We start from the raw sequence: 19,495 nt of genomic DNA, 5'->3' as shown, positions 1-19,495 counted from the left end.
AATATTTACAACCAGGTGGTTTCATTTTTGGAATAATAACTTTTCAGATCAGTTACAGTTATAGCAAAAATTACTGATTTGGTTAGACTATTAGAAATACATACATAATTATGACATTATTGCGAGGTGAACTATCTCCAGTTTAAGAGGTTAATCATTTATATTTTGGCAACTTTTCTGCTGTACTTTACTGAAAGGAGAAACATAGTCATTACTTTAATAATTGTATTGTAAAGAAAAAGAAAGAACAGGAGTAAATACGTAAAATAGATAAAATACATAAAACATTAATACCTTCAGATACCGTATACACAGTTACTTTAATAACAATTTAAATAGATTTGCAAAGGAACAATTGGATTGAGGTCTTTTTCTCAACTCTGTATTTGTTTATTTTATAACATTTTTGCTGTGAAGAAGAGGCATGTTATCTCTGCAGACACAAAATCAGTTTTGAGAATTGCAAAACCAAGGATCTGTGTTGATATCTTCTAGACAGAAAAACTGCACAAAATAATCCTACAGAGCATGACATTGTGAATGGATTAAGGAATTCATTTACCAAAAAATGTAAACATTGCACATATACAGACTCATGCTACATAATTAAAAATGAATCCTTATTTCATGATGAATAATCTTTGGACTATAACATATAATATAGAAAACTATCTAGAGATAGATTTTTCCACTAAAAAGAATTTTTTTAAAAAAATCTTGTTTAAATTTAAAATCAAATTTCTTTTATTTATTTTTAAATCATTGATTTTTATCCACTCTAGCTGAAGCTCATAGCACTCTCAAAGTATTTATATGGTTTCTCCCCAGTTTGGTTTCTTTTTTTTGTTTGTTTTTGTTTCAAATTTTTATTAACTTTTAACAATAATAGTAACCATAACAATCATAATAAACACAATTACAAGTTGACTTCCCACGTGCCTCCTTTCGTGATACCAACTATAAATTTTACCCTTATTGTAATATTAATTTAAAAAGAAAAACACAAATTTAAACCTTCCACCACCATAAATCTGCCCAACCTGCATTTCAAATTTCAAATCCTACTGTAAGATCCATAGCAGGAAAATAATTCTTTAAATAAACCAAAAAAGGTTTCCAATCTTCTTTGAAACGTTCTAAACTTTGGTCTCTGATCAGTGTTGTAAGTTTTGCCATTTCTGCATATTCTAAAGTTTTTATCAGCCAATCTTCTTTTGAAGGCAGTTCGTTAGTCTTCCATTTCTGTGCATATAATATTCTGGCCGCCGTAGAAGCATACATAAAAAAAGTTAAATTATTTGTAGAAATTGCTCCTTGTGTTATTCCTAGCAGGAAGGATTCTGGCTTCTTAGGAAATGTCACTTTAAGTATCTTCTTCAATTCATTATATATCATGTCCCAATAGGCCTTGACCCTTCCACAGGTCCACCACATATGAAAAAAAGTACCTTCAGTATGCCCACACTTCCAACATTTGTTTGAAACATTTTTATACATTAATGCCAGTTTTTTAGGCATTAAATACCATCTATACATCATTTTGTAATAATTTTCCTTCAAAGCATAACAAGCAGTAAATTTTAAATCACTTTTCCATAGCTTCTCCCACGCTGCCATTTCTATATTATGTCCAACATCTTGAGCCCATTTTATCATGGTTTTTTTAACCAATTCCTCTCTAGTCTCCTCCAAAAGTAATAATTTATACATTTTAGAAATTAATTTTTCATCATCTTGACATAATTCCTTCTCAAAATTCAAAATCTGATCTTCAAATGCAACTTTAAGGTCTTTCTTATACACCTCATTTAACTGATAGTACTGAAACCAATCTCTGACCACATTTTGTAATTCAGTTAAAGATTTTAACTTACAATCCTTTCCATGAAAATACAACAGATCTCTATACGTACCCCCAAACATCTGCATATTTGCTTCTTTACGTGATAAAGCTTCAATCGGGGATATCCATAACGGAGTTTTTGGTTCCAACCAATTTTTATATTTTAACCATACCCTCATTAAACTCCTTCTTACATAATGATTCAAAAAATCTTTATGTACTTTAGTTTTTTCATACCATAGATAAGCATGCCATCCAAACCTTCTATCAAATCCCTCCAGATCAAGGACTCTAGGGTTTCTCAATGTTATCCATTCCTTTAGCCATGTCAAACATACAGCATCAAAATACAACCTTAAATCTGGCAAGGTAAGACCACCCCTTTCCTTTGCATCTGTTAGATTCTTAAAATTTATTCTTGGTCTTTCCCCCTGCCAAACAAATTTAGTTATATCCTTCTGCCATTGCCTAAAACAAGTCAAGTTATTAATTATAGGAATAGTCTGAAAAAGAAATAACATTTTAAGCAAAACATTCATCTTCACCACTGAAATTCTTCCCATCAAAGATAAATTCATTTTAGACCATCTTTGCAAATCTTTTTTCATTGAGTTGCATGTTTTAACATAATTATTTGAAAACAGCACAGAGTTATTATTTGTTAACCAAACTCCCAAATATTTCACTTTCTTCTCCATTTTTAACTCACTTATTTCACCAAATCTGTCTTTAATTTTCTGATCAATATTTTTAGTCAGAACCTTAGTTTTAGTTTTGTTTATATAAAATCCAGCCAACTGGCCAAATTGCTGCATCTTGTCCAAAAGTCTTTCAATCTTATCCATTGGATCTCTAAAAATAACACAACATCGTCTGCAAAGGCTCTCAATTTGTATTCTCGTCTCCCGATTTTGGGACCATGTAATTCATCATCTTCCCTAATAGATCTACAAAGCACTTATAAAACCAATATAAAAAGCAATGGAGAAAGTGGACAACCTTGTCTAGTCCCTTTTTGTATTACACAATTGTCTGATAGTTCTCCATTTACAATAATCTTGGCATATTGTTCCGAGTAGATAGTTTTAATTGCTCTAATGAAATGTTCACCAGCAGTTATTTCCTCTAATAAACCCCACATGAACTGCCACGAAATATTGTCAAAAGCTTTCTCTGCGTCCAAAAAGATCATCGCCATCTGTTTATCATTATGTTTTTCATAATACTCCAATACATTCAAAACTGTTCTAACATTGTCTCTCGGTTGTCTCTTTGGCAAAAAGCCAGCTTGATCCCATGAATAAAGTCTCGTAATACCACTTTCAGTCTTCTTGCCAAAACCGCAGCAAAGAGTTTATAATCATTATTTAAAAGTGATATTAGCCTATAATTTTTGACTAATGTTAAGTCTTGATCTGGCTTTGGGATTATTGTAATATTTGCATATTTCCACGAATCTGGCATAATCCCTTTTTGTAAAATGTCATTCATAGTCCATTGTAGAGGTTGTAAAATTTGATCTTTGAGTAACTTGTAATACAAAGCTGAGAGTCTGTCTGGCCCAGGGGCCTTGTTGGGTTTAGCTTGATTTATTGCTTCTATTATTTCCATAACTGTTATTGGAGCATTCATAATTTCTATTTGTTGATGAGAAAGTTTTGGAATGTTTTTAGTTCTAAGAAACTGCTTAATTTTTTTATCTTCTACTATTTTGCATTTATATAATTCTGAGTAATATTTAAAAAATTCCATCCTTATTTCCTTTCCATTATAAGAGAGCCCATTTTTAGTAAATATTTTAGATATAAATTTTTCTTCCTCTCAAGTCTAATTTTCCAAGCTAGCAACTTGCCTGGTTTATTTGCAAATTCAAATGATCTTTGCTTGATATACTTCAGATTTTGCTCAAGTTCATTTGCTATTAGCATAGAGAGTTGTTGTTGTAAGATCTTAATAGCTTGAGAGATCTTCTTCTTATCTTTAGTCCATATCAATTCTCTTTCCTTTTTGGAAATCTGCATCAGTAGTACCTCTCTTTTCAATCCTCTTTGTTTTTTAAAATATGCATTTTGCTGTATGAAAAAACCTCTCATAACCGCTTTGCTTGCATCCCAAACAATTTTGTTATCCAATCCTTGATTTAAATTCAATTCAAAATAATCCTTTAACTTCTTTTTGGCTTTCTCAACCACATCTAGTTTTTTCAAAAGATATTCATTCAGTCTCCACCTAAATGAAGTCACTCCTTACTTCTTCCATGCAAAACAAATCGGATTATGATCTGAAAATGTCCTAGGTAGAATGTCCATTGTTTTCATATGAGTTATAGTGGTTTGGGATGTCCAGACCATATCTATCCTGGAATGTGACTGATATCTTTCCGAAAAGTAGGTATATGCTTTTGCATTTGAATTTTTAATTCTCCATAGATCATAAAGATCCATATGATCTACTAATTCAAAAAATGCTTTAGGAAGTTTACCTTGTAAATTCTTTTCCGATAAATCAGATTTTCTGTTCAAAGCTGTCGAGACAACTCCATTAAAATCTTCCAATAAAAGCAAATTAGCATTTGATAAATCTGCCATCTTTTGATCCAAATAGTTATAAAATTCAACTTTCCTTTCGTTAGGGGCATAGATTCCAATTATCACTGTCTTAACTCCAGATATTAAAACTTCCAATGCTAATACCCTACCTTCTTCATCTTTAAAGATCAATTTAGGTTCAAATTGTTGTTTGACATAAAATACTACTCCTCTTTTTTTTTTCTTATCTGAAGAAACAAATTCTTGTCCCAAGGCTTTATTTACCAAAAATTTTCGATCATGTTTTCTAATATGAGTCCCTTGTAAACACACTATATCCAAATTTTGTTTCTTAAGAAAATGGAAAACCCTGTTTCTCTTAATTTTTGAATTCAGACCATTTATATTCCAAGATAAAAATCTGTAAGATCGTTTATAATCCATATAGAGTGACTTAAGTTATATATTTATGAAGCAGGATGTTCAGAAGATAAGTCTTTTTTGTATTTCCGCCAGAATTCTTGTGCTTTAAGGAGCTCAGTGAATCTATTCCTCTTACTCTTGTAGAAGAAGGAGATTCCCTCTGGTAATTCCCATCTAAAACGTATTCCTTTAGCATTTAATGCATCAACCAAAAATTTGTAATCCTTAAGTTTTCTTAAAATTCTGGCTGGAATCTCTTTCAAAATCTTTATCTGATGAGTTTGAATTGTTAAGGTTGTAGTAAAGTGAGCCTGAATGATTCGCTCTGCTATTGATTTGGTGGAAAAATGTACTATGCAGTCTTTAATTAATTTATTTCTTGTTGCAAAATCCAAGTTTACACGAAAGACTGTCTCAATCTGGGCATCCATCTCATCAGCCGTAATTCCCAAAAGTGATGCAAGTTCCTCTCCAAGTAGTTTCCTAATGTTCTCATTAGGAATTTCAGGGAATGAGTTTGGTTTCTATGATGTTGTTTAAGCTGTCCACTCTGGCTGAACCTTTTTCCACACTCCAAGCATTCATATGGTTTCTACACAGTGTGGGTTCTATGATGTTGTTTAAGATTTCCACTCTGGCTGAAGCTCTTCCCACATTCATGACATCTGTGCGGTTTCTCTCCAGTGTGGCTTCTATGGTGTACAGTAAGATGTGCACTCCGGCTGAACCTCTTCCCACACTCCAAGCATTCATATGGTTTCTCCCCAGTGTGGCTTTTATGGTGTAATGTAAGATGTCCACTCTGGCTGAACCTCTTTCCACACTCCAAGCATTCATATGGTTTCTCCCCAGTGTGGGTTCTATGGTGTACTGTAAGAGCTCTATTACTGCTGAACCTCTTTCCACACTCCAAGCATTCATATGGTTTCTCCCCAGTGTGGGTTCTATGGTGTAATGCAAGATGTCCGCTCTGGCTGAATCTCTTTCCACACTCCATGCATTCATATGGTTTCTCCCCAGTGTGGCTTCTATGGTGTAATGTAAGATATCCACTCTGGCTGAACCTCTTTCCACACTCAAAACATTCATATGGTTTCTCCCCAGTGTGGCCTCTATGGTGTAATGTAAGATCTCCACTCCGGCTGAACTTCCTTCCACACTCCATGCATTCATATGGTTTTTCCCCAGTGTGGCTTCTATGGTGTACAGTAAGTTGTTTATTTCTGCTGAAGCTCTTCCCACACACGAAGCATTCGTGTGGTTTCTCCCCAGTGTGGCTTCTATGGTGTACAGTAAATTGTTTACTACTACGGAACCTCTTTCCACACTCAAAACATTCATATGGTTTCTCCCCAGTGTGGCTTCTATGATGTAATGTAAGATCTCCACTCCGGCTGAACTTCTTTCCACACTCCGAGCATTCGTATGGTTTCTCCCCAGTGTGGGTTCTATAGTGTACAGTAAGTTGTCCACTACTGCTGAAGCGCTTCCCACACTCTAAGCATTCATATGGTTTCTCCCCAGTGTGGCTTCTATGGTGTACAGTAAGATCTCTATTATTGCTGAAGCTCTTTCCACACTCCAGACATTTGTGTGGTTTCTCTCTATTGTGGATTCTTTGGTGTAATGTAAGATCTCCACGCTCACTGAAGCTCTTTCCACACACAGAGCATATATGTTTTTTCTCCTCAGTGCAGGTTCTATGATTCAGAGTAAGAGCTCCACCCCTGCTGAAGTCATTTCCACACCCGAAACTCTCACATATTTTCTTCTCTGTGTGCATTTCCCACTGAGGTTCAAAGCTTGGCTCAGGACTAAAGCCTTTCCTATGAGAAGAGCACAGGCTTTTCTCTCTTTCTTGATTCATTACGTCTTGGATTTCATGCTGAGAAGCAGGTGATCCACTCCTGCTCTTCCCTTCTGCTCCAGGTTTCAGTCTCTTCTGGTTTCTCTTTTTCCATCTGTCACCTCCTAACAATCCTCTGCTGGGTTCCCCCCCAGTTTTCATCTTCCAGTTGTCACAAGCTGCAGTGAAGAGAGAAAACTGGTCAGAGCCTATAACAGAAGAGGGTATCTTCTTAGAAGAAATGGTAGGAGTGCAAAGAAGAGTTTGGCAGCTTTCCCCCCTGTCCCCCTATATTTGATGTCTAGGTGATTTGATGTCCATTTCTGGAGATAGATGACCTTAAGCCATTTATAGTAGCATGCTGGTAAGCTCTAGGCTTGACTGCTGTAATGCACCCTACATGGGGCTGCCATTGTACATAGTCCAGAAATGGCAATTGGTATTGAATGTGGCAGCCAGAATGGAAGCATTTATCCAAGGAGAATATTTAATCAGTTGGCTAGATGCTTTCACCTGCCAGGTGGCGCCATGCAAAATGCTTGAAGTCGAGAGCGGTTAATGTGAATGGCAGCAGTGTAGGGGGCTTTAGGGCAGGCCAGGAATAAGAGACAGCTGGCAGCATACATGGCTGCCACACCTGAGGCAGGTTGAGGTTGGGGGCGTGGACACCACCAGGAAGATGGGATGTGAAGTTCTAATAGGGGAGCATCAATATGGAGCCTCCGATCCATCATCAGCCTCCAGTTACATGGCAGCTTAATGTACAGAGTGTTCAAAATGGTCTAACATGGCAAGCTATTGGCAACAAGGCATCATCATCGAGGATGTGGATGAGGAAAAACGTTACAGAAATCTGCATTCTATGGGAAGTCTGTGGGCTGAAGATGCTTCTTTGGAAAAGTGAGCTCTAACTCTCACTTGCCAAACAATGAAATTGACATTCTTTTGACTAAATCATGTTTTCAGTAATCAAATTATTACTGGGAGTAGTCAGTAAGAGGGGATGTGAATACCGTATCACCAGCTGTGAACGGTGAAAGATCGAATTAACCTTGGGGAGGAAGGTTGGGTCTAGGTATAAGATCACCGCCTCTTCCTGAAAAGTGCATAGTTCCTTTCGTACTGAAAGAGCGTTGAGTTTGGACACTCTGCGTGTGGAAGTGATTGCCACAAGGAACAATACCTGGCCTGTGAGCACTCTGAGGGAGGCTTCCTTCAGTGGCTCAAAGGGTGGTCCTGTGAGTGCATTGAGGACCTTGTTCAGGTCCCATGACGGAAATCTAGGTAATGTTGGAAGGGCCAAGTTAGTGCCCCCTCTCAAGAAGCATCTTATGTGGGGGTGAAGGAGAATTGAGCCCTTCCAGTTTAACTCAAGGATGGAGGCAAGTGTTGAAGTTTGTCTGCGTAGTGTGCTTGACTGAAGCCCCTGGTCAAGGCCGTCCTGTAGGAACAATAGAACGTCCTGAACCCTTGCTGTAGTGGGGGGCATTCTGCTTCTCCTGCACCACAGTGAAAAGGCCCTCCAGGTGGTCTGGTAAATTCTGTTGGTAGATGCCCTCCTGGAGGCCAGTATCGTCGTCTGTACCTTTGGGTTATACCCCAGGGCCGCTAGAGTTTCCCATTCAGGCAATAATCAGGATGGAGGACCGGGCCCTGGGACAGTAGGTCTGGTCGTTTCGGGAGAGGCCAGGGGGGCTGTACCGACATGGCGAGTAGGTCGGCAAACCATGGCTGATGAGGCCACCGGGGAGCAATTAGGATTATGTTGGCTTCCTCCTGACGTGTCCTTTGGATCACCCTGGCAATTATTGCTGTTGGGGGAAAAACATAGAGCAGGCCCGCTGGCCATTTGGTGGTCAGGGCGTCCGTCCCCTCTGCCTGTGGGTGGTGGAAGCGAGTCATGAAACGTGGTACCTTTCTGTTTTCGCGGGGGGCGTACAGGTCCATCTCTGGATAGCCCAGTGTCCTGGCCATCATCTCGAAAACCTCCTGGTTCAAGGACCATTCTGCCGCATCTACTTGTCTCCTGCTGAGCCAGTCGGCTCTGAGGTTTGAGGCGCCGCTTAAGTGTTCGGCTGTTATGGACTGGAGATTCTTCTCTGCCCACGTGAAGAGTCTGGCTGATTCCTGCATGAGTTACCTGGACCTCATTCCGCCTTGGTTGTTGATATGGGACTTGGCCATGGTGTTCTCCGTGCGTATGTGAACATGCCGGTGCTTTATGTACTGCAGGAAGTGAATCGGCGCCAACCATATTGCTCTTGAGTTCCAGCAGATTGATTGATCTTTTGCGTTCTCGTGGGTGCCATCTTCCCTGTACAAAGAGGTGCCCCAGGTGTGCTCCCCACCCTTCCAGACTTGCGTCTGTTGTAATTGTTATTCTGCCCTGGATGTTGAATGGGAGGCCTCTGGATAGGGCCCCTGACTTCCACCAATGCAGTAATACCCGTACTTTGAGTGGGATCTGGATTTGGGTTTTTGAGCATGTCATGATGTAGTCCTGGTGTGGAAGCAGTAGCCACTGTAGGCCCATGGGGTGCACTCTATGCACACTGTCATGGAGCCCAGTAGTGTGGCCAGAGTCATAATCTGACTGGAGTGCGCTTCCAGTACTGCTGAGATGAGGTGAGCAATCTTCTCCTTCCTCTCCTGGGCTAGGTAAATGATACCCCTGGCCGTGTCGAAGACCGTCCCCAGATGCCAGAGTTTTTCTGTGGGTACCAGTTGGCTCTTTTGCTGGTTTACTACAAAACCATGTAGCGCAAGGAGGTCCAGCTCTCTTACCACCTGTTTGATTGTCCTGTGGGACTCCATCCTGAACGTGCGTTTCCTTATGTAATGGTTCAAGGGTCTAAGGTTTAGGACTGCTCTCCATGATCCGTCTTTTTTTGGGACCAAGAATAAAAGCGAGTACATGCCGCACCCAGACTCGGTCGCTGGCACCTGCTCTATTGCCCTTATCTGGAGAAAATGATGTATGGCCTGTGTCATCTGTTGCCTCTTTTCTGGATTCTTGGGTACAGGGGTGAGACAGAAACTGTCGGGGGGTGGAGATGAGAACTCCAGGGAGAGGCCCTGAGAGACCATCTGGAGCACCTATTGGTCGGAGGTGGCCGTGGCCCAGGCTTCCTGGAATCGTTGAAGCCTGCCTCCGACCGGTGTGGCATCATTGTCTGCGTTGTTGGAATTTGGGGGATCGGAACTGTTTGTTGAAGTGTTGGCGTGCCCCTCCCTTTTGTCGCTGCTGCCAGCGTGGACGGCTTGCTGGCCACTGGTTTTACTGGCGATAGTCCCGAAAGGAGCCAGATGCTGAGTAGCTGGGCTGTCTGAAAGAGGGGCGAAATCTACGTGGGTGTGCCCCAGCCCTGAATGGCCTCTGGGTTTCCGTCCTGGAGGAGAGCATCGCCTTCTTCCTGTCCTTGGTTTCCATGAGTGCGGGTTCCAGCGAGTCCCCAAGTAGCTTAGTCCCCTTAAAGGGGGTAGAGGCCAAGTTTAGCTTGGACTTGGAATCCACCTTCCAGTGCTTCAACCATAGGCAGCGCCGGACTGCCACTGCCGATACCATCACGCTTGAAGCTTGCTGGATGCAGTCCAGACTGGAATCGGCCATGAACTCTGCAGCCTTGGCCATCTTGTTGATGCCTTGGCGTAGCTTGGTATTGTCAGGTGGGACCAGTTTGACCAATTCCTTGGCCCAGAGGACTGACACCCTAGTGAAGATGGAATTTGCCACTGCTGCTCTAACTATGTTGGTTGAGGACTCGTGAGCCTTCTTTAGAAGGGACTCACATTTTTTTGTCCTCAGGTGCCTTTAGTTGTTCATCCCCCTCTTTGCTCAGAATAGTTCCCGATATCAGTTGCGTGATCGGGGCATCTACCACTGGAGGGGTTAACAGTGATGTCACCTCCTGTGGCACCATGTAGTTTGTTATAAAATTGTGCCATAGACCTGTGAGAGAAAAGTGTGTTCCATTCGGCCATTAGTGTGGCCTGGAACAGCTGGGGAAAAGGAACTGTGGGTGCAGGGTTGGTGTTAGAGGGGAAAACCTGCTGTTCCAGCCCCTGACTAGTTTCTTGGGGTCCCAGTGGGGATACTGCGTTAATAGTGCACCATGCATTAGCCAGTAAGACCTCAAAATCTGCCTGAGTGAACAGGCAGGTGGAACTCGTTGCCTGTTGGGACAGCTCTTCCTCATCAGATCTCTCTCCTTCCTCGGACCCAGAGGAGGAGTGATCAGGAGTGTCTGGTTTTTTTGGGGGGTAGTGGGGCATCAGGCTTCCCCCCCCGTTCCCTGTGGCATAGGGGGTGGCATCCCCCCAGTCCCCTGCGGGACTATGGCTGAAGGGGTGATAGGAGGGACCTTTTGGGTTGGTCTTTTGGAGGGAGCACTCTCTGTGTCTGATGATGATGAGGTTGTGGGGGAGCAGTAGTGCCTCCTTTTTCTGAAAATAGGTGTGCAGAGGACGAAGTGGCCTCATTCTCCTTCTGGAATGGGGGTCTTGACAATGGCCGAATCTGGGGACGATGATGAAGAGTCTCTATTATGTCCTGGTCTTGCTGTATGTAGCTGAGCCCCCACTCCTGGACGTACCGGGGTTGGCTGGGCCCCCATTACTATTGCCAGGGCAGGCAACAGGGTCTTAAACTCCCTGACTATAAACTTCCTCAGCCACGTGGCCCCCTCCTCCGAAAGGGCCGGTTCTGCTCCCCCCTGCCCGATCGGGGAATTACTCATGTGTAGCGGTGAGTTGGACCCCCGAGTGTCCACTGGTTGGACTCCTGTGGCCATGGTTGGGTCTGGGGCTCCAATGCCCTCGTTCTCCACCGGTGCAGTTAGCTCTGCCACCGCGGGCAGGGATATGGCGCCTGCCACCGCTGCCTTCCCCGCTTGTTCTCCTCCCTAGTGTGCTACCAGTCTGGGAGAGGGGATCCGGCGAGGCTGCCGCTGCTGGCAGACCGCCTGCAAAAGCAGGTGTTCACTCAGCTGCGTGACCAGCTACTTCATCGACTTCCGGCGGCTGCCGGCAGCCTTCAGCTGCTCCGCCGCCCGCTTCTCTCTCTCTTTTGCCTTCTTTACTTTTTTGCGTGGCGCGGCCTCTGCCCCTGTAGAAAGGGTGGCGTTTAGGGCTATGTTCTGCTGCCCCGCTGCGGAATTTGCCCCCGTAGTAAGGGTGGCTATTGTGATTCCTGGCTCCCCCTCTGACAGTGAAGCCATGATGGCGTCAGCAGCATGGGCGCGCTCCATTGGAAATTGGAGGAGCTGAGCAAGGAGAGAGGTGAGGCAGGAGAGAAATCAAGAGGAAAAGGATCTGAGGAAGTGAGCAAGGCATTCAGTAGTTGCTGATCGGGAGGAGAGAAAGAAAAAAGGGGGGTTGAAGGAAAGAGGAGATTAGGAAGGAGCTCTCTCTCCAGCTGCCGATCCTGAGGCGACAGGAAAAGGAACTGGGGATTAGCGAGCAGCCTGGCCCTCCAGGAAATCGTTGCTGTGATAACTTCCTGTCAATTCTGATGGCATGCAGGAAATACCCTAACTAAAGGATGGCCTCCGATTACGGTGGAAAAGTCATTAAACACATCATAGTGAGTGGTAGATGGTTCCAGATTCTGATTCAAGGGAGGAGGGGCACATACTATCCCTCTCACAACGCTGGAGAAATCCGCCGGACGTGAACTTGCGGGTGCAACACAGGCAGAAAAGAATCGCTTCTTTGCCACACGTATCGCCTTAGCATAGGTCTTCAAATGAGCTCTGTGTTGCAATCTGTCGGATTCAAGTCGAGTCTTTCTCCACCTGCGCTCCAGTTGTCTACCTCCCCTCTTCAGCCCCCGTCATTCTTCCGTATACCAGGGGGCCAGTTCTGAAGCGGGTCGGAGAGGATGCTTAGGAGCGATCATGTCTACCGCTTGGTGAGTTTGTTGTTCCAATTATCCACCAGGGCATCAAAAGGATCACCGGCAGACCCAACACTGAATCCCTCCAAGGCTTCTTGAAATCCTAAAGGATCCAATAACCTTCTCGGGCGGACCATCCTAATAGGTCCCTCGCCCCTGCGAAGGTGGGGTGTGACTTTGAGTCCAACCTGAACCAGATGGTGATCTGTCCATGACAATGGGGAAATCACAGGATTCCCCACCCATGGAAAACCACCCTGAACAGAGTGAAAGACCAAATCAAGTGTGTGACCTGCAATGTGTGTTGGTCCTGAGACCACTTGAGATAGGCCCATAGTCATCATCGCCACTATGAACTCCTGAGCTGCCCCAGACAAATCAGTCCCAAAATGAACATTGAAGTCCCACAGCACCACAAGCCTGGGAGACTCCAACACCAAACCCGAGACAAGTCCGTCAGCTCAGTTAGGGACTCTGTTGAGCAGCGCGGTGATCGGTACACCAACAGAAGTCCCAGTCTATCCCTGGTCCCCAAACTTAAGTACACACATTTGACATGGTCCAACACTCTAACAGGGATCCTGGTAAGGGAGATATTATTCTTGTAGACCACAGCCACTCCACCTCCCCGCCCACGACCCCTCACCTGCTCCTCAACAGAGTACCCTGGAGGGAGAAGCTGGGACCACACTGGGCCCCCAACCTCCCCCAACCAGGTCTCTGTAATACATACCAGGTTGGCAACTTCATCCAGAATCAAATCATGGATGGTTTCTGATTTGTTCTGGATTGACCTGGCATTACAGAGGAGCAAGGGGAGGCTCCAAGGTGGTCGGCACTGCTCCCCAAGGTCAAAGAGCTGGCAGAACAGCTGGAAGGGGAAACAGCTATTAGATTTCTATGACCCCTTCCCCTGTAATGGCCCATTGACCTGCCAACATTACTTCTTCGGTTTCACACCACCACCGGGATGGCCACCCCACAGTCAGTAGACACGCCCCGTGTCTCCCCATCTCCAGGCAAGCCCAGACACATGCTAAAAGATCCTCACCCAGGACTAATTAAAACAGTAGCCCCATTATTAAATGCCCACTAAAAACAAAAAAAATAAAAATAAAAGTAAAAATAAAAATAAACCTGGGCCAAGAGGCCTGGCCCTCACCCTCGCCATCTACTGAGGTGGCTCCCCCAAGGGGCTCCTTCGGTGGCGACCCCCGCTGGTGGCAGGCCCACCACCACAGGCAGCATTCTTATATAGGGCCAGAGATAGCTCCTCTGGTCAGCTGGTAAGCAGGAACTGCTGACTCACTCCTGGCACTGATCCTGCGAAGCAGCCACTGCCAAGGCCACAGTTCTGCAGGTCAGGCAGGGGACTGGCAGTTGGAATCGCCTTCTCCCCCCCCCCCCACTCCTGCAGGCAGATGTTCAATGCAGCAGCAACAGGAACACAGACAGACAGCTCACACTAGTCTCTCACCCTGGGGGCTGTCTAGGAAGCAGGTGGTCTCTCTCAATGCTGCAGTGCTTCTGGCTGCATGCACTGCCAGAATAATAAAACTGCTACTATTATAATGCCCTTATACAAAACTATGGTGCGGCCACACTTGGAATACTGCATACAGTTCTGGTCACCACATCTAAAGAAGGACATTGCAGATCTGGAAAATTTGCAGAAGTTGGCAACCAAGATGATCAGGGGCCTAGAGCACCTTTCTTATGAGGCAGGGCTACAACACCTGGGGCTATTTAGTTTAGAAAAAAGACAACTTGGGGAGACATGATAGAGTCTATAAAATCATGCATGGAGTGGAGAATGTGGATAGAGAGAAATTTTTCTCCTTCTCACATAACACAAGAAGCAGGGGTCATCCTATGAAATTGATTGCCACAAAATTTAGGACAAACCAACGGAGGTACTTTTTCGCACAATGCATAATCTACTTGTGGAAATCTCGGCCACAGGATGTGGTGACAGCCAACAACCTGGATGGCTTTAAGAGAGGTTTGGATAACTTCATGGAGGAGAGGAGTATCAATGGCTACTAATCTGAGGGCTATAGCCCACCTCCAGCCTCAAAGGCTAGATGCCTCTGAGTACCAGTTGCAGGGGAGTAACAGCAGGAGAGAGGGCATGCCTCGAACTCCTGCCTGTAGGCTTCTCAGAGGCATCTGGTGGGCCACTGTGTGAAACAGGATGCTGAACTAGATGGGCTTCCTTGGGCCTGATACAGCAGGGCAGTTCTTATGTTCTTAAATCTACTTCCTGGGAATTTCACTCCACTGATTCAAGTCCTGCCCTCAGGAGCAGAAGAGAACAAGTGCACTCCTTCTTCTCGGAGAAACCCCCTTCTGATCTCTGAAGACAGCTATTCCATCTCTTCTTAGTCTTCTCTTCTCCAGGCTAAACATCCAACAGAGCTATCTGCTACCTGTGATAATGCACCATTCCCGCCCCCTCTCTCCTTTTTAGAAACCTTTGGGCTGGTTCGGATGAGACTTTCAACAGATGATTCTTCTACTAGAGTACAAATGATCATGAGAATTTAAAACCATGGATTCTCTACCCTGGATTTAAATCCTAGGTGTACTGAAGGATTTTGAATGTGGGCTTAGTCACAGGGGCGTAGCTAGGTGAGAGGTGGCCCCTCAGAGTGAGGGAGATAATGAATAGGGAGGGGTGGAGCTCCCCCCCCCATGTTCTTTTAACCCTTTCACTCAATTATAGCTACAGCCCTGGTTTGTCATGATCATGTGAGTAGATGAGCGTCTGTACTGCAAAGTGGTGTATTTTAGGGGTGTGCAATTCGGGTATTCGGGTGATTCGGCTCGGACCCGAACCTAATCACCCCTGTTCTTTTTTGTGCCCGAATCTGGGTCACCCGAATCACCCTTGATTCGGTTCGGATTTGGATTTAATCCGAATCGATTCGGGTAGGTAAAAAGGGGCCCAGGGGCAAAATTTTGGGGTGGGGTGGTAGTGCCCAATGGGTGGAGTCTACCACCCCAATTTCAGGGGGATTGGGCAAAGGGCTGATTTTTGGCGAATTTTTTAAGTTTTAGTGACTTTGGGGCAGTTCGGGGGCATAGCATGGGATCTGGGCAAAAGGAGTGGGGTGGGGTGGTAGTGCCTAATGGGTGCAGGCTACCACCCCAATTTCAGGGGGATTGGGCAAAGGGCTGGTTTTTGGTAAATTTCTGAAATTTTCATGTCTTTGGGGCAGATTGGGGCAGAAAGTGGGGCCTGGGGCAGAATAGTGGGGTGGGGTGGTAGTGCCTAATGGGTGGAGGCTACCACCCCAATTTCAGGGGGATTGGACAAAGGGCTGATTTTTTGAGAATTTTTGAAGTTTTCGTGACTTTGGGGCAGATTGGGGGCAGTAAGTGGATCTGCCCCAAAGGAGTGGGGTGGGCTGGTAGATAGTGCCTAATGGGTGGAGACTACCACCCGTCCCCAATCTCAGAGTGATTGGGCAGAGGGGTGAATTTTGGTGAATTTATGAGGTTTGTCTTCATGAGGTGAAGTGTGCTAAATTGATTACTTCCTCATATTATTCATAGTAATTGAGGTGTGAAAAAGTGAAAGTGGGGTCATGAGAGTTGTTTAATTGAAAAAAATCTCATTTGCTATGATAGAATGAGAATTCACACCTCAGAAAAAACTTCTGAAGTGTGAATTCTCATTCTATCATAGCAAATGAGATTTTTTTCAATTAAACAACTCTCATGACCCCACTTTCACTTTTTCACACTTACTATGAATATGAGGAAGTAATCAATTTAGCACACTTCACCTTATGAAGACAAACCTCATAAATTCACCAAAATTCACCCCTCTGCCCAATCACTCTGAACTTGGGGACGGGTAGTAGCCTCCACCCATTAGGCACTATCTACCAGCCCACCCCACTCCTTTGGGGCAGATCCACTTACTGCCCCCAATCTGTCCCAAAGACACCCAAACTTCAAATATTCCCAAAAAATCAGCCCTTTGCCCAATCCCCCTGAAATTGGGGTGGTAGCCTCCACCCATTAGGCACTACCACCCCACCCCACTCCTTTTGCCCAGATCCCATGCTATGCCCCTGAACTGCCCCAAAGTCACTAAAACTTTTAAAAATAGCCAAAAATCAACCATGAACCGAATAACCCGAATTTTTCGGGTCCAAAATTCGTGTGATTCGGCTCGTGCCCGAAAAATATCAGGGGACATTGGGGGTGATTCGGTTCAGCCCCGAATCACCCGAAATTCTTCGTTTCGGGCACAGATCGTTCACACTTAACCACAAAGCTTATATTGTAAATAATAATTAATCATCTAGTGATGCAGGTGGATGTGCTTTTGGCACAATCTTCTCTCCCTGCCGGAGGTGTTGTGAGAGAGTCGTTTTAATCTCTGACACAGGCAGAATAAGTGCTGCTTACAAGACAAGAGTGCTGTTTGCAAGTTTCATCCACTTTCTGGTATAAAAGAGGTGGAAAAATTCTGTATGTCTATATATTTCAAACATGAATTTTTGTGTTTTGCTCTGACGGGGGGGAAAGGGGGCAGTTTTGCCCATCAAGCCTGAAGGGTCACCCCTGTCGTCACTCTGGCACCATACAGAGCCCCACTTATAGCCTCTTCAGGCACTTCTGTCCCCCGATTTCTCCCTCCCGGGATCCGACAGAGCACTTGGCCCAGGTACCCAGTCAGGTTGGGGGTGAAGAATTGACCCCGAGATTTTGCAAGAGGAGAGAGACCAAGGTGGGGTGGGGGAAGCCAGACCCCCCAGGCAGGTCCCTTAAGGCTGGCTTGCTCACTTATTTATTTAACATATTTATATTCCACCCAAAACTTACATTTCTGGGAGGCTCACAATGAAATACAAGTTGCAACAAAATAAAAAGGATAAAATCACAATAGTTTAGAATTAAACAAAAACTATCAAAATGGTATTTAATTAAAAGTCTGGGTGAGCATATGTGCCTTGACTGACATTCTAAAAGTGGTCAGAGATGGGGGCGGGGGGGTCTTATTTCACCACGGAGAGGATTCCAGAGCCTCGGGGCACCAACAGGGAAGACCGGTCCCATAGGGGTCCCCCGTCCCTTGCCTCTTCTTGCCCTATCCAGCGCCCCACTTTCAGCTGCAAAACTGTCTCTTTTCATTCTCCAAGAGAAACCTGGGGTTGGAAACTGTGAGGACCCTTGCCTGAAATAGGGGTTTCCCCCAGTTTCTATCTATCTATCCATCATTCGTTGCTTTGGCTTCACTCACTCACACATACACACTCCCAGACCAATGCACAAAAGACAGCAACATCTATGTAGTTTTTGGAGATAGGTTGCAGATCTCACCTAGACTATCAAATAAGAAATCCCATACCAAACCAAAATGCATTAACTTTCCCAGGAAATGTGGGGAACTCTTCCATTGAAAAGCTTGGAGCATGATGCCTCGTAGAGGTAGGAATTCTAGAATTACAGAAAGAGATATAAGAGTTTGGAATTTGGAGGAATATTTGCAAACTGCAAGCACCGGGTCTACTATATACAGCTGGGGTGCACCCTGAGATTGCCAAACATGCCCATTTCATTTGTGGGCTTCAAGCGAGGAGGCAGGTAAGCATGCCTCCGAAAAGCATTATATTTCAACCACTGATCACTGTGCATGACTCTATCATTGTATGTACTTGTGTCTATGGTTGGAGCAAGAAATATAACAACGGGAGGAAGCCTGGGAACCATAGAGAGAGGAGGGAGGGATAGGCCTGTCATCAGGGAAAGGGAGATACATACAATAGGCTTCCAGATATGTCGTTGGAAGAATACACTCTACCCACGCGGGTCTGTGCATCTGAATCTGTTTCCCAAGTGGGTATAAAAAGCCAGACATATTAAAGGCAGGTTTAAAAGAATCGTCTGAACTGGCCCCTTTGCCTCCTTGCAGAGAGGAGGAGAAAGGAAAGAAGGATTACTTCAAAGTCGTATTTGCAAGGAGAAACCTTCCCCTTCCCGCAGCTCAAGACTCGCGGCTTGCTTGCTTGCTGAGAGCAACGGGAGAACCTGGCCTTGGAGGGAAGAGCTCGCTCTTTCTTGCAGCCCCCCCTCGCCCCATCTTTCTCCCCCCCCCTCCACTCTCCACTGAGGGAGACTAGACTAGACCCGACCCTCCCCGCCCCAGCCCAGCGCGGGGCGGCTGCTTTCCTCTCACCTTCCTCTTGAGCCAAATGGCTCCGCAAGCAGCAATGAGTCAGTGTGCTGCGTGTCAAAGGACGTGCAACGTTTCCTGCAGCGCAGCTGTTGAGCTCTTGCACCGCCCTCCGGATCCAAAGGAGCGGCTGCAGGGGACGGAAATTCTCGCTCTTCCCTCACAGCCGGCTTCTGCTGCAGCTCAAGCAAGCAGTTCCTGCTGACTCTTTCCCCACCTCTTCTGGACTCCACCCCTTCACTTCCTCCTCCTCGCTCCCTGTTGCTTCTTCGAATGCAACCCTGTTATACGCACAATGCACAGGATCGGGCCCTCTTGCCTTCCTCCTCCTCCTCCTCCTGCGCCTCCTCCTGTAGCTGCCCAGTCCTTGCTACTTCTTGGGTTCCAAGCCGCCGGCCTCCAGCGCTAGGGTTGCCAACTTGTCCCTCATTATACAGGATGTTCCTCATTTCAGGGATGAAATCTTGATCACCACGCCATTCAGCTCCCAGCCCACCCCCTCCTCAGCCAGCCTCCACAAACTTGTGTCCCTCATTCTGGCAACCCTATCCAGCGCCTCCCTCCAATGATCTCGTTCCCTCTGTGGGCCTCTCTCACATTGACTAAGTCATAAATGATGAGGGGATGATGCATCTTGATGGTGCATCATGAGGGGATGAGCCAGCGTGGTGACTCTGGGCCAGTCACGTCTCTCTCAGCCTAACCTACTTCACAGGGTTGTTGTGAAAGAGAAACTCAAGTATGTAGTACACCACTCTGGGCTCCTTGGAGG

At 45.1% G+C, this 19,495-nt stretch overlaps 1 protein-coding gene across 1 annotated transcript; it reads right to left on the bottom strand.

Moving 5' to 3' along the window:
- Nucleotides 1-301: 301 nt before the first annotated feature.
- Nucleotides 302-18,888, bottom strand: LOC128349840 (zinc finger protein OZF-like). The gene is made up of 2 exons (XM_053306909.1): nucleotides 18,727-18,888; nucleotides 302-6,819 (listed from the first exon to the last, which is right to left on the bottom strand). Exon 2 carries the CDS (start codon nucleotides 6,800-6,802, stop codon nucleotides 5,387-5,389), a length of 1,416 nt encoding a protein of 471 aa, XP_053162884.1. The 5' UTR covers nucleotides 6,803-6,819; nucleotides 18,727-18,888; the 3' UTR covers nucleotides 302-5,386.
- Between the last annotated feature and the right edge of the window lie 607 nt (nucleotides 18,889-19,495).

The sequence above is a fragment of the Hemicordylus capensis genome, chromosome 3, assembly GCF_027244095.1.
Source record: "Hemicordylus capensis ecotype Gifberg chromosome 3, rHemCap1.1.pri, whole genome shotgun sequence".
Lineage (NCBI taxonomy): Eukaryota > Metazoa > Chordata > Lepidosauria > Squamata > Cordylidae > Hemicordylus > Hemicordylus capensis.
The sequence above is the reverse complement of the archived record's forward strand: the minus strand, read 5'-3'. Positions and strand labels throughout refer to the sequence as shown.

Coding starts and splice junctions, on each gene's coding strand:
- LOC128349840 (XM_053306909.1), bottom strand. CDS start 6,802: ATGAAAACTGGGGGGGAACCCAGCAGAGGATTGTTAGGAGGTGACAGA.